Source organism: Populus nigra, chromosome 17 (genome assembly GCF_951802175.1).
Source record: "Populus nigra chromosome 17, ddPopNigr1.1, whole genome shotgun sequence".
Lineage (NCBI taxonomy): Eukaryota > Viridiplantae > Streptophyta > Magnoliopsida > Malpighiales > Salicaceae > Populus > Populus nigra.
Window position 1 is genome coordinate 1,070,871 of NC_084868.1, and position 12,670 is coordinate 1,083,540.

General features: G+C 31.2%; 1 protein-coding gene across 1 annotated transcript; it reads right to left on the bottom strand.

Annotated features, from left to right (window-relative positions):
* Positions 1 to 7,959: 7,959 nt before the first annotated feature.
* Positions 7,960 to 9,305, bottom strand: LOC133677707 (protein LURP-one-related 15-like). The gene is made up of 3 exons (XM_062099837.1): positions 8,893 to 9,305; positions 8,548 to 8,772; positions 7,960 to 8,324 (listed from the first exon to the last, which is right to left on the bottom strand). The coding sequence occupies exons 1-3, from the start codon at positions 9,169 to 9,171 to the stop codon at positions 8,178 to 8,180; spliced, it is 651 nt and encodes a 216-aa protein (XP_061955821.1). The 5' UTR covers positions 9,172 to 9,305; the 3' UTR covers positions 7,960 to 8,177.
* Positions 9,306 to 12,670: the final 3,365 nt, after the last annotated feature.

A 12,670-nucleotide genomic window follows, 5' to 3' on the forward strand; every position in this document is an offset into this window, starting at 1 on the left:
CCTTAAAAAATGAAAATCCTCTTAATTAAAAAATTATATGATTAACTTCTTGGTAGATGAACAATATTAACTTCACTGTTTGGAGCAATTTCGATTTGAGTTTTTGTTGATATTATTTTTATATTTTTTCTTGAAATAAAAATATTTGAGGAAAGTTTGGGGAATAAGGTTTTTCTAAATATTTTCTCAATTATGAAGGAAATTCTATCAAATACTTTTGAATAGTTTTTATTCTTCACATATCTCATGGGGTTATTATAATTTAATCTTCTTCTCTTGTCATAATTTGGGTGCTAAGTTTAAATCCAATTTCTATATATGTTATCTATATAAAGTTAGTGCATTTATAATTAAAACTTTTGGACTATTAATTAGTTTTATTAAACCTAACCAGTTTGGGAGGTGGATTCCAAATCTAGTTCGAGCTGAATTAAAAAAAATAAAATAGAAAGTGACTTAGTCAAACTTGAAGGATCTGATCATCCCAATCAAAAATCTATTTTTAACTTTTTATTTATTTTTTTAAATGATATTATTTTAATACACTCACTCATATTGGAAGGTGAAGGAATATCCTTTTTCTCCCTGATGGTTCTTAGTGTTCAGATGATGCTAAGTTACAGGTTGGCTATTAATTTCTTCAAATCTCTTTTTAATTCTGACGATGTAGTGAATATTTCAGCTTTGGATGGGATTGAAGTTCCTAAGCTTTGTAATTCTGGAGTGGCCGAATTGATGAAACCGGTTACTGAAGATGAAGTGCTTGCAACTCTCTCTAGTATGAAGCCTTTTAAGGGTCCGGATATAGATGGTTTCCAGCCTTTCTTCTTCAAAACTTATTGGGATGTAGTGGGAGAAGACATCTGAAGGTTAATCCAAACTGCTTTTGAGGAAGGTAATTTTAGTAGAAATATTTCAGAAACGCTTATGGTTCTGATTCCGAAACAGGAGAATCATTCCAACTTCAAGCAGTTCCGGCCTATAAGCTTATATAATGTTATTTATAAGCTTATTACTAAGGTTCTGGTAAACAGACTGCAGCCCTATCTTGATGATCTTATTGGCCCTCCTCAGAGCAACTTTATAACAGGTCGCAATACTACTGATAATGTTTTGATCGCTCAGGAAGTCTTGCATCATATGCACAGGACTAAAAGTAGACATCAGATATTGGCAGCTAAAATTGATCTTGAAAAGGCATATGATAGGATTAATTTGGATATTCTAAAATCCACCCTAAAAGACTTTGGAATCCTGACGGGTACTGTTAAGTTGATAATGTTTTGTGTTCAGTTTTTTTTTTTCAGTTTCTCTCCTTTGGAATGGTTTGAAATTGCCAATGTTTTCCCCAGCAAGGGAGTTGCGTTATGGAGACCCACTTTCGCCTTACTTATTTGTGATGTGTATAGAGAAGCTTGCTTGTCTTTTTAATAAGAAAGTATCTGATAAAACTTGGTTGCCAATTCATGTCTCTAAGGGCGGCCCAAGTATCTCTCATCTGCTTCTTGCGGACGATGTCCTTTTGTTTACCAAAGCTAGCAAGGCGCAAATGCCTATGTTTGTTAGTGTCTTTAAGGGTGAATTTTAATAAATCAAGAGTAATGTGCTCCAACAATGTTAGCAGAAGGGTGAAGCATGACCTCTCATGAATCTCTAATATTAAGTTTGCTAGCAATCTTGGTAAGTACCCTGGCTTCCCTTTAATTCAGGGTAGAGTTAATAAGTTAGATCTAAATTTCATTACGGAGAGTATTCAATCTAAACTTGCAGCTTGAAATGGTCGGTTGCTGAATAAGGCTAGAAGGGTTACACTAGCAAAATCGGTTTTAGTAGCAATCCCTACTTACTTTAAGCAGCAGATTTGGCTTCCACAATCAGTTTGCTGGGAATTGATAAAATGGTGCGAAATTTCATATAGGGGGCATACTTCAGGTCGGGGAATTCATTTGGTGAATTGGAATATTGTGTCCTTAACAAGAAATTATGGCGGGTTGGGTATTAGGGAGACAAGATTGGCTAATGTGGCTCTTTTAGGTAAGTTAGCTTAGCAGATCATAAATGAAGGAAGGAAACCGTAGATATCAATATTGCAGCATAAGTATCTTCAACATTCCAGTTTGCTAAATATTCACACTGTGTCTCATAATATTTCAATTACATAGTGGTTTTTGTACAAGGCATTTAATTTTTTTCGTGGTGGGTTCATCTACAGAGTAGTAGGCAATAGAAATTTATCTTAATGGTTTGACCTTTGGCTGCAGGACAACATATTAGGGTTAGAAATGGACGTGATACACATTATTGATTCAGATTTTAAAGTTTCAGATTTGTGGTGTGGTGGGAAATGAAACTTCTGTGTACTCTAGCTACACATATTCCAGATTTAGTAAAATAGAAAATCTTTAGCTACACATATTCCAGATTTAGTAAAATAGAAAATCAGGGTGATACCAATTCTATCTTGTCCAAGGCAAGCGGATTGTATTGTGTGGTCTGCTAACATGAATGGTATGTATACTCCTAATTCAGCTTATTCTTGGCTTTTGTCTGAAGCTAGAAATCTTCTTCCAGATGTGAGGTTGACTTGGATTTGGAAATTGAAGGTTCCAGAAAAAATCAAGATGTTTATTTGGCAATTATTTCATAATAGCCTTCCCACTTATTTATTGCGGTTTAAATGCAATATTTCCTCATCTCCAATCTATAGTGGCTGTAACCAGGAGGACGAGGTCATTTTACATTGTATTAGAGATTGTGTGTTTGCTAGGAGTATTTGGCTTGGACTAGGTCTCACAAACCAGCAAGAGTTCTGGTGTTTTGATGTGGTAGAGTGGATTAAAAGATTTGCCTCATAGAACATTTTCTTGTTATTCTTGTCTGGTATCTGGTGGATTTGGAGGAGGAATATTTTAGTTTTTTAGGATGAGTATTTCGGGGATAACTGTTTATCACATCAAATTCACTTTCTAAAAGATAGGGGTGAGCAAAAAAACTAAAAACCGAGAAAACTAGAAAAAAATAACTGAAAAAACTGAACCGTGGAAAAAACCAAATTAAACCGATTAAAATTTTGAAAAAACCAACCGGTACGGTTTCGGTTTTATAAGTCTAAAACCGACAAAACTGAACTAAACTGAACCCAAACAAAAAAAAACTGGAAAAAAACCAAGCCAAACAAAAAAACCAACCCAAACCAGTTTGAACCGGTTTTGTCCTAAAAATAGATTCGAAACCGGTTGGTTTAGACCGGTTTCGGTTTGGTTTCAATTTTTTTAAAATTTTGGTTTGGTTACTTTTTTTGATAAAAACCGAACCAAACTGAAAATAATCACCCCTACTAAAAGATGTATGTTATGGTGCTTGGAATAATCCAAATATGGTGCATAGCCACCCCACTACTGTCTCATAGCTTAGGCCTGAAGAAGAATTTATTAAATTGGATGTGAATGACAATTCTCTTAGGAACCCGAAGAGGATTGGATTTGGAGGTTTCTTAAGAAATTTTGAAGGGAGATGGTTGATGAGTTTTACGGGTTATGGAGGTTCGGTTCTAATTTATTTCTAGAACTACTAGCAATTAAATATGGCTTATTGGTGGTATGAGATAAAAGTTTCTAGGGTGATCATTTTCGGTTCGGTTCGATTTTTATAAAAAAAAAGTAACAAAACCGGTTTTTTTAAAAAAAACTAAAACTAAAACTAGTTCAAACAGACCAGTTTTGGTTTGGTTTAATTATTTTAAAACAAAAACTGGTTTTTTTCAGTTTGACTCGATTTTTGCAGTTTGGCTCGGTTTTTTTTCCTGTTTGGTTTGGTTTTTTCTGTTTTGGGTTTGGTTTGATTTTTCGGTTTCAGGCTTATAAAACTGAAATCGAACCGAATCGGTTAATTTTTAAAAAATTCTAATCAGTTTAATCGGTTGTTTTTCATGGTTTGGTATTTTCGGTTATTTTTCCCCATGTTTTCTCGGTTTAATCGGGTTTTAAATTTTTTGGTTTTTTTGCTAAACCCTAGAGGTTTCAGAAAGGTCATATGCAACTCTAATTCTATAGATGCTATTTGATTGATTCATGATGATTTTAACAAGTATCACTTATTCAAATCTGTTATTTTTGACATCAAAGAGCTCTTGACATGAAATTGGGAAGTTTGTTTGCTTTATATTTTGAGAGAAGCTAATTCATATACTTACTACATGGCTAAGCTTACAGCTAAAAATAACTCTGATTTGTGTATTTGAAAGAACCCTTTTCTAGGAGTTTGTCCTTTGTTGTTAACTGATTCCTTAAATTTTGTTTACTTTAGACGATCGTGGTTTTTTTTTTCCACTGTACCAAAAAAAAGTCAACTTATCCTATTTATAACCCAAGTTATTTTCTAGATTAGGTTTAATAACTTTGAAAATGATAATATATAAACAAACCTCAAATTCTTCAAAAGTACCTAGACTTAATAAAATGTCCCAAATACAAAATAAAAATGAGTTAAAACTCTGCTTCTCAAATATACCAAAAAAAAATAATAAAAATATTTCTTAAATATTTTAAAAAAACTCCGTTTGTAATTTTACCTAAACCCATGTTCACCTGACGCCTGCCCATGAGCGCTGATTTCCTTGTGTTTTTAAAGTGGATGAGAGAAAATCTTAGACTAATTTTTTAATTTACCATCAGAGCAGGATCAAATGACAGATTAAGGCTATAATATAAAGTAAGCGGGGACCAAGTTCTTATATAACCTTTGTTTCTTTACGGACAATAACACTACTCTTACTAGTTAATGGCAATGAAGGAGGCAGGAAAGAACATTATGTCTTATTTTTCTATTAGTATTCCTTCAAGGAATTATTGACCCTCTAACCAGTGGGAAATTTTAAATTGTATTATCAAACATTTCCTAATAAACATTTGATTTTGTCATCTATGATTTATATATACTAATCTCATTAATTAGCAAGTGATGATGTGTTAGGCTTCCTTTGTAGCCTGTTGTATTGAGATTGTAGCTCGGATATTTGAGAGCATGTTCACGGTTATTTTTTAAAATATTTTTGATTTATAAATATATTAAAATAATAATTTTTTTAAAAAATTATTTTTAACATCAGCACATCAAAATAATACAAAAATATAAAAAAAATCTTAATTTTTTTTTAAAATTTTAACTAATATATCACAATTTCAAACAAAATTTAATCATTGATTTAACCAAACAATACCAGCAACTCTGAAAAGTTAAGAATCAAAGAATAAGAAAGATATAATTATTTTTTACTAAGATAAACAACAAACAAAGAACCGATTTACTATTTGAAAAGAAAAGGACTTATGATTGTTAATATTACACTAGAATAATGTTAAATATAAAATATGTGACTTTCTCTTAAGTTTGCTTAAAATGTTTGAAATCCGATCAACTTAAAAACCTAACATATATTCAAATTTAAAATTGGCTTGGAATATAATAATAAATTTTAAAAATACCATATTATATACAAATAGATTTAGTCATTGAAACTTTTTTTTTTTTGGATTCGAGGAAACCCCACTTCCTGGAAAGCGCACTTTGTGGGTCCAGGTAAATGAGTAAAACCCATGTTGTCCCGGGCTCTTACAAGAGGTGCACGCCCTGACCCGAACTCTAGACCTGCTGTGCAAATTTCAAGCCCTTTGCCACCACGCTACGCTCCTTGAGGACTCATTGAAACTTTTTGTTACTATGTGTTAAAGAACCATTTCAACCTAATAGCTTAAACTGTTAGGTGAGGTTATCTTGTGCTTAATTTGTTTTCAAATAAATGGGGATAATAAGATTCGAACTTGAGATTACTTGGTCATTAAAGTTCTGATACCATGTCAAAGCCTTGATCACCAATTGTTTAAGTTATGAGTTGAGATTCTAAGATATGATTTATATTATTCTTTAACACTATGTTTTTTTCTATTGTTTTTTTCTTCTTCGTGTTTTCGAAAAGTTACAGCTTGTAATAGCAACAATTCTTTAAATTAACAAAAATTTAAAAATGAAACATTGTTTCATTGTATGTATGATTCTTCTCTCAGTTTTTTGTTCCATAGGACTTTTTACATTTTGATCCCTTATTTTTTTTACTTCTTATTTGATTCTTTAATATTTCTTTGATTTGCGATTGGTTTTAGTAATTTATTTTTCATGTATATGCATAGAGATCTTGAGGTATCAGAAAAATGTTTCGTCACTCGGTTAGCGCTTTGTTTTGCAAGAAACAATTTAATTTAATTTAATTTGTTTATAAGAATTAGATTTTAATGCTCGCTTTGACAAGAAAAATAAAATTCCATTGATGTAAAACAATTAAATTTTAAGCAACCAAAATCAAAACTAAAAAATGATATCGGATTAGGGTGGATGGGCAGACTAACTAGGCTGGCATGTGCACCGCATTTGCCAACACGTGGAGGAGACCTGCTGCGTTCAAGCAATACATGCGCCCTCCTTTAGTGGCAAAAAATGCTCATCTATTGTGTTATCTGAAGTGGCACATCATGTTATATCCATCAGTTAGACAACATTGATATTTTTTTCCTTCTCCCCCTCTTTGCTCTTTTCTTTATTTGAGATTCGCGCTATTCCAATCAAAATTAAAAGATATCATTTCATTTTGTTTTTATATTAATTTTAGTTATTATTTTGACTGATAATTTTTTCTTGGATTCTTTTTTAAAATTAATTTTTTTTTTAATTTTATTTTTTAACATTGAGTTGATTTAAAATTTAATTTTATAATTTTTTTTCTGTGCAGTGATCCAGATCTCATGATTTGAATTAAGGATTTAAAAAGTTAACTCGGGTTTTTTTTTTAAATCTAACTTTGGTGGTAATAAACTAGTAATTTAATTTACTATATCAACTAATTAAGCTGCTAATTTCTTTTTGTGCATGCAAATCTTATTTCACAATCTTATTTTTTGGATTCTAGGTTAATTATTTGAAGCAAATGTTCTTTTTTGAAGGCTGCGCAAATGAATGAACGATAAAAGCATTTATTACCAGTCAAAACCCTAAAAGTCAATGTGTTAAACTTATCATGCCGTCTATATTACCATTAAATCTGTGATAAATAAGATTTAAATAGTCTAAATTAAGTAAGGTTTAAGTTTAATTTGATGCATAATCTAATTGGAGGGTATCCTTGTCTTCAAATAAAAAGGAATTTCGATATACTTCATCCCTCTGCTAATTACAAAATGTTTTATTGGGTCCTCAAACAAAAACGAATTTCGATATGCATGTACTTCATCCATCTGTTAGATATTATGGATTGACCAATAAAATCTCGACACGTGAAAGATTGTGGGATAAAAATATATCTAGTCCATGTATCGCAATTTTGTTGATCAATTCTTAATTCTTAACTTAAGGAGGGTTATTATTAAATAAAAATTAATTGTACACAGACATAATAACCGGTGGATATCAGGGTATGTTTGGAATAAAGGTGTGATATTGTGGTTGGTTTTTTTTTAAAATGAAAATCACAGAAAAAATAATAAAAAACATATATTTTTTTGCTTTCAGTGATGTATGATTTATGTTTTTAAAAAGTTATACTTAAAAAAAATCAATCACACCTCATCACATGTTTATCCCAAACACTCCAAGGGCTAAATAATCAAGTACCAATTGCAAAAAATAAATGAAGAAATATTTTATTGAATTAATTAATAGTTCACTTTGTTTTCATATGACGGTCAGATTTGAACGTGAGAAGAGCTTCAAACAAAGGCTTTGGAATTTAAAAATCACACTGAACTAATTCTAAATTTGAAGGACTTCAATTTCCCAACACAATTCTCTTATCTATTAGCATTTAATACTTCAGGAAGATCCGTTGGATTCAAGGGTTAAAAACTAAATTTCTTAGTTAGATTATAAAGCTAATTAAAAAAGTTAAAGGTTAAAGTGGAAAACACTTGCAAGTTGTTTCATTCTATTTACTCTTTATTTCACCCACAAGGCAAACATTTTTACATTAAGGAAAAGCAATAAAACATGAACTGCATTTAATTTTTACAATGAAAGAACAATTAAACTTGACAACTTCACTCGTAATAAAACAAAAAATTATATTATATTCAGTCTTCGCCACTGCGATCTGCATTAATTGATGCCATCAAGAACCACCACAGGAGTTGTATTTAATCTATGCCACTACGATCCGCATTGATCTCGTCGAGAATCACCACAAGAGCTACTATGAAGGCATAATCAACATTAGGATACACAGTCACTCCAAAACGATCTGTCTCCAAAATAGTACTCGCGAGAGTGTGTCTTCTATGCATCTGGGTTCACATAACAAGAAAATATATACTGGCATGAGCCATTAATTATGAAGACAACTTGATTAAAACAATAATAGGTTTTAATGTAAATGATATAATGAAATCTGGGGTGTTTCCATGACAGCCTCAGCCACAGAGTACATATAGTTCTATATGAGAAGATGATGCTGGTTAAATTTATTCAATATTGTCATATTTTAGAAATAAGTTTTGTTAATGTTACCTGTGCAAGCATGGTATTGGAATCTCCAAGAAGTACAGAGCAGGAACTCTCGCTGTAGCCTCCTTTGACCTTGAAATCAGGGACCTCTCCTTTGTTATTACCCAAGAATACGTCTAATTCAGTCTTGAATTGGAACAGCTTTGATTTCTTGGTTGTGAAAAGCAAATCTTTCTCCTCCTTGCTTTCTCCTCTAAAAGCGTCCCACCTCCGATGCATGCTCATTATCTGGAGAAAATGATAAATTAAACACGCGGTAAGAAATTGATATCAGATTGAATTATATCATTGTTGTGATGGTTAGATTGAAAAAGAAGAGAACAAATGACATAGAGCAATTAAACATACCTTCTGACTGAGGTTGACAAGGGTGTTACCAGCTGCATCTTTCAGAAAACGACGATCATGTAGGCTTAATATTTTACTCTTGACCTCGAAGATGAGGGTGCCATTAATGTCAGACACCTCAAAATTATTCTCTCCAAGAGTCCATAGCTTTGTAGAGACGGCGAGTTCAACAGGGTACTGTGCCAGGTACTGTGGCCCTATCACCACCACTGGATGCTCCACCGGCGGGTATGTTCTTATAGCTGGAACGGGGTTGCCTGGTGCTTGCCCAGTAGCCATAATCACAGAAAGAAAAATTGCTAAATTTCTATATGATGCAGGTCTTGATGGTGGTTATAGAACTAGTCTTTTAGAGGAATGGTGTCCGTATTTTATAGTGCCAATTAACGTATGGCATGTCGTGTCTTTAAATAAATAAAAAAAGGCTCTGTCCTTCTTCGTAAATTGCAAGTTCTATTTTGCCAATTAACATATGGCATGTCGCACAATGTTTCAATTACATAGTGGTTTTCGTACATGTCTTTAATTTTCGTAGTGGAGGGTCCATCTACAGAGTAGGCAATGAAGATTTTATCTCCATGGTTTTACCCTTAGCTGCCTGACGATATATTAGGGTAAAAAATGGATGTGATACACATTATTGATTCAAATTTTAAAGTTTCATATTTAATGATGTGGGGGAAATAGAACATTTATGTACTACCTACACAGATTTTAAATTTAGTAAAACAAAAAATTAGAACCATCTTGTTATTCTTGTTTGGTCTCCAGTGGAGTTAGAGGAGAATAAATATTTTAGCCTTTGGGGATGAATATTTTGGGGATAACTAGTTATTACATCAAATTTATTTTTTAAAAGATATGTGTTGTGGTGCTTGGAATAATCCAAAGATGGTACATAAACACCCTACTACAATCTCATGGCTTAGACATGAAGAAGGATTTATTAGGAACTCGAGGAGGATTGGATTTGGAAGTTTCTTAAATTTTTTTGAAAGGAGATGGTTTATGGGTTTTACAGGTTATGGAGGTTTTGGTTCTTTCAGAACTGCTAGTACTTAAATATGGTTTATTGATGGTATGAGATGGAGGTTTCAGAAAGGTCATATGCAACTTTAATTCTATAGATGCTATTCGATTGATTTATGATGATTTTAACAAATATCACTTATTTGGATATATTATTTTTTGCATTAAAAAACTCTTGACATGAAATTGAAAAGTTCGTCTGCTTTATACTTTGAGAAAAGCTAATTTATATGCTGACTACATGGTTAAGCTGACAACTAAAAATAACTTTGATTTATGCATTTAGGAGAACCTTTCTTTGGGAATTTATCCTTTGTTGTTAATTGATTCTCTAGGTTATGGTTATCTTAAAGGATTCTAGTTTTTATTTTTTTTTCTTCCCATTATATCAAAAAGAGGGCCAACTTATCCTATCTATAACCCAAGTTATGGCTTGGATTAGGTTTAATAACTTTGAAAATGATGATATATAAAAAAAACTTCAATTTTTCAAAAGTACCCAGGCAGCTTTATATGGTAGATAGCTGGTTAAAGAAATCTGATATTATGCATCACTAAAATACCTCAAAATCCACAATTTTGTTATTTTAAACATGACACTGTTGCAGAGTTGGCCAGAGCATATGAATAACGTGGACAATGATTCAAGGCCCTTACTTAACAAAAAAATCTCAAGGATGAATAAGGTATATTTGTCAATTATACTTTATAAAATGAAGATTTCCCTCACTTAATAAAATGCCCCAAATACAAAATAAAAATTGCTTAAAACTCTTCTTGTCAAATATACCAAAATAATAATAATAAAAATATTTCTTAAATATTTTTAAAAAACTCCATTTGTAATCTTACCTAAACCCATGTTCACCTTACGCCTGCCCATAAGCGCAGATTTCCTTGTGTTTTTAAAGTGGATGAGAGAAAATCTTAGACTAATTTTTTAATTTACCATTAGAGCAGGATCAAATGACAGATTAAGGCCATGATATAAAGCAAGCGTGGACCAAGTTCTTACATAACCTTTGTTCCTTTTCGGGCAAAAAGACTACTCTTACTAGTTAATGGCAATGATGGAGGCAGGAAAGAACATCATGTCTTATTTTTCTATTCGTATTCCTTCGTGGGATTATTGACCCTCTAACCAGTGGGAAATTTTAAATTGTATTGTCAAACATTTCCTAATAAACATTTGATTTTGTCATCTATGATTTATATATACTAATCTCTTTACTTAGCAAGTGATGATGTGTTCGCCTTCCTCTGTAGCCCCTTGTATTGAGATTGTACCTCGGGATATTTGAGAGTATATTAATGGTTATTTTTTAAAATATTTTTGATTCGTAAATATATTAAAATAATATTTTTTAAAAAATTTATTTTTAACATCAACACATTAAAACAACAAAAAATATAAAAATATAATCTTAAATATTGTTTTTTAAAATTTTAACCAATATATTACAATTTCAAACAAAACTTAATCCCTCGTCTTTTAAGTGGTAATTTAACCACTAATTTAACCAAACAACACCAGCAACTCTGAAAAGTTAAGAATCAAAGAATAAGAAAGATACAATTATTTTTTTATTCAATTCATTGTAACCTCTTGTGCTTACTAAGATAAACAACAAATAAAGAACCGATTTACTATTTGAAGAGAAAAGGACTTATGATTGTTAATATTACACTAGAATAATGTTAAATATAAAATATGTGACTTTGTCCATCATTGTATCATATAATAGCATATGATTTTCTGGGATTTTTTTTAAATATTTAACATTTTTTCTTAACTTGATATAAGCTAGGATATTTTTAAAATTAGTTCGAATCTCAAATGGTTTATTCTCCCCATTATCATTTAATATTATTCAAATCTAAACATAACAACAATTCTTTAAATTAACAAGTGAGAAACTCAACTTAAAAACTTAACATATATTTAAATTTAAAATTGGCTTGGAATATAATAATAAATTTTAAAAATATTATATTATATAAAAATAGATTTAGCCATTGAAACTTTTTGTTATAATGTTTTCTTTTGTTGTTTTTTTTTCTTCCTGTTTTTGAAAAGCTACAGCTTGTAATAGCAACAATTCTTTAAATTAACAAAAAATTAAAAGTGAAATATTGTTTCACTGTATCTGTGATTCTTCTCTTTGTTTTTTTGCTCTATAGGATTTTTTACATTTTGATCCCTCAAATTTTTTTACTTCTTATTTGGTCCTTTGATATTTCTTTGATTTGCGATTGGTTTTAGTAATTTATTTTTTATGCATATGTATCGGGATCTTGAGGTATCAGAGAAATGTTTCGTCACTCGGTTGACGCTTGGTTTTGCAAGATACAATTTAATTTAATTTATTTATAAGAATTAGAGTTTTGGGGATTGAATTTGAGACTTAGACAAGTATTTAGTCTTTTTTTTTAATATCAAGGACTAATTTGTATGGTAAGGGGAAGAGTTTATGTTTTTTTTTGGACTATTTTTTTTTTAATTTGATCCATTTACATTGATTCTATTTGAAACTTGACTTTGTAGTTTATTACGTTTGCCTATATACAGGGTTTCGATACTCGTTTAATGCTCGTTTTGGCAAGAAAAATGAAATTACATTGATGTAAAACAATTAAGTTTTAAGCGACTAAAATCAAAACTAAAAAATGATACTGAATTAGGATGGATGGGCAGGCCAACTGGGCTAGCATAGGCACCACACGTACCAGCATGTGAAAGAGACCTACC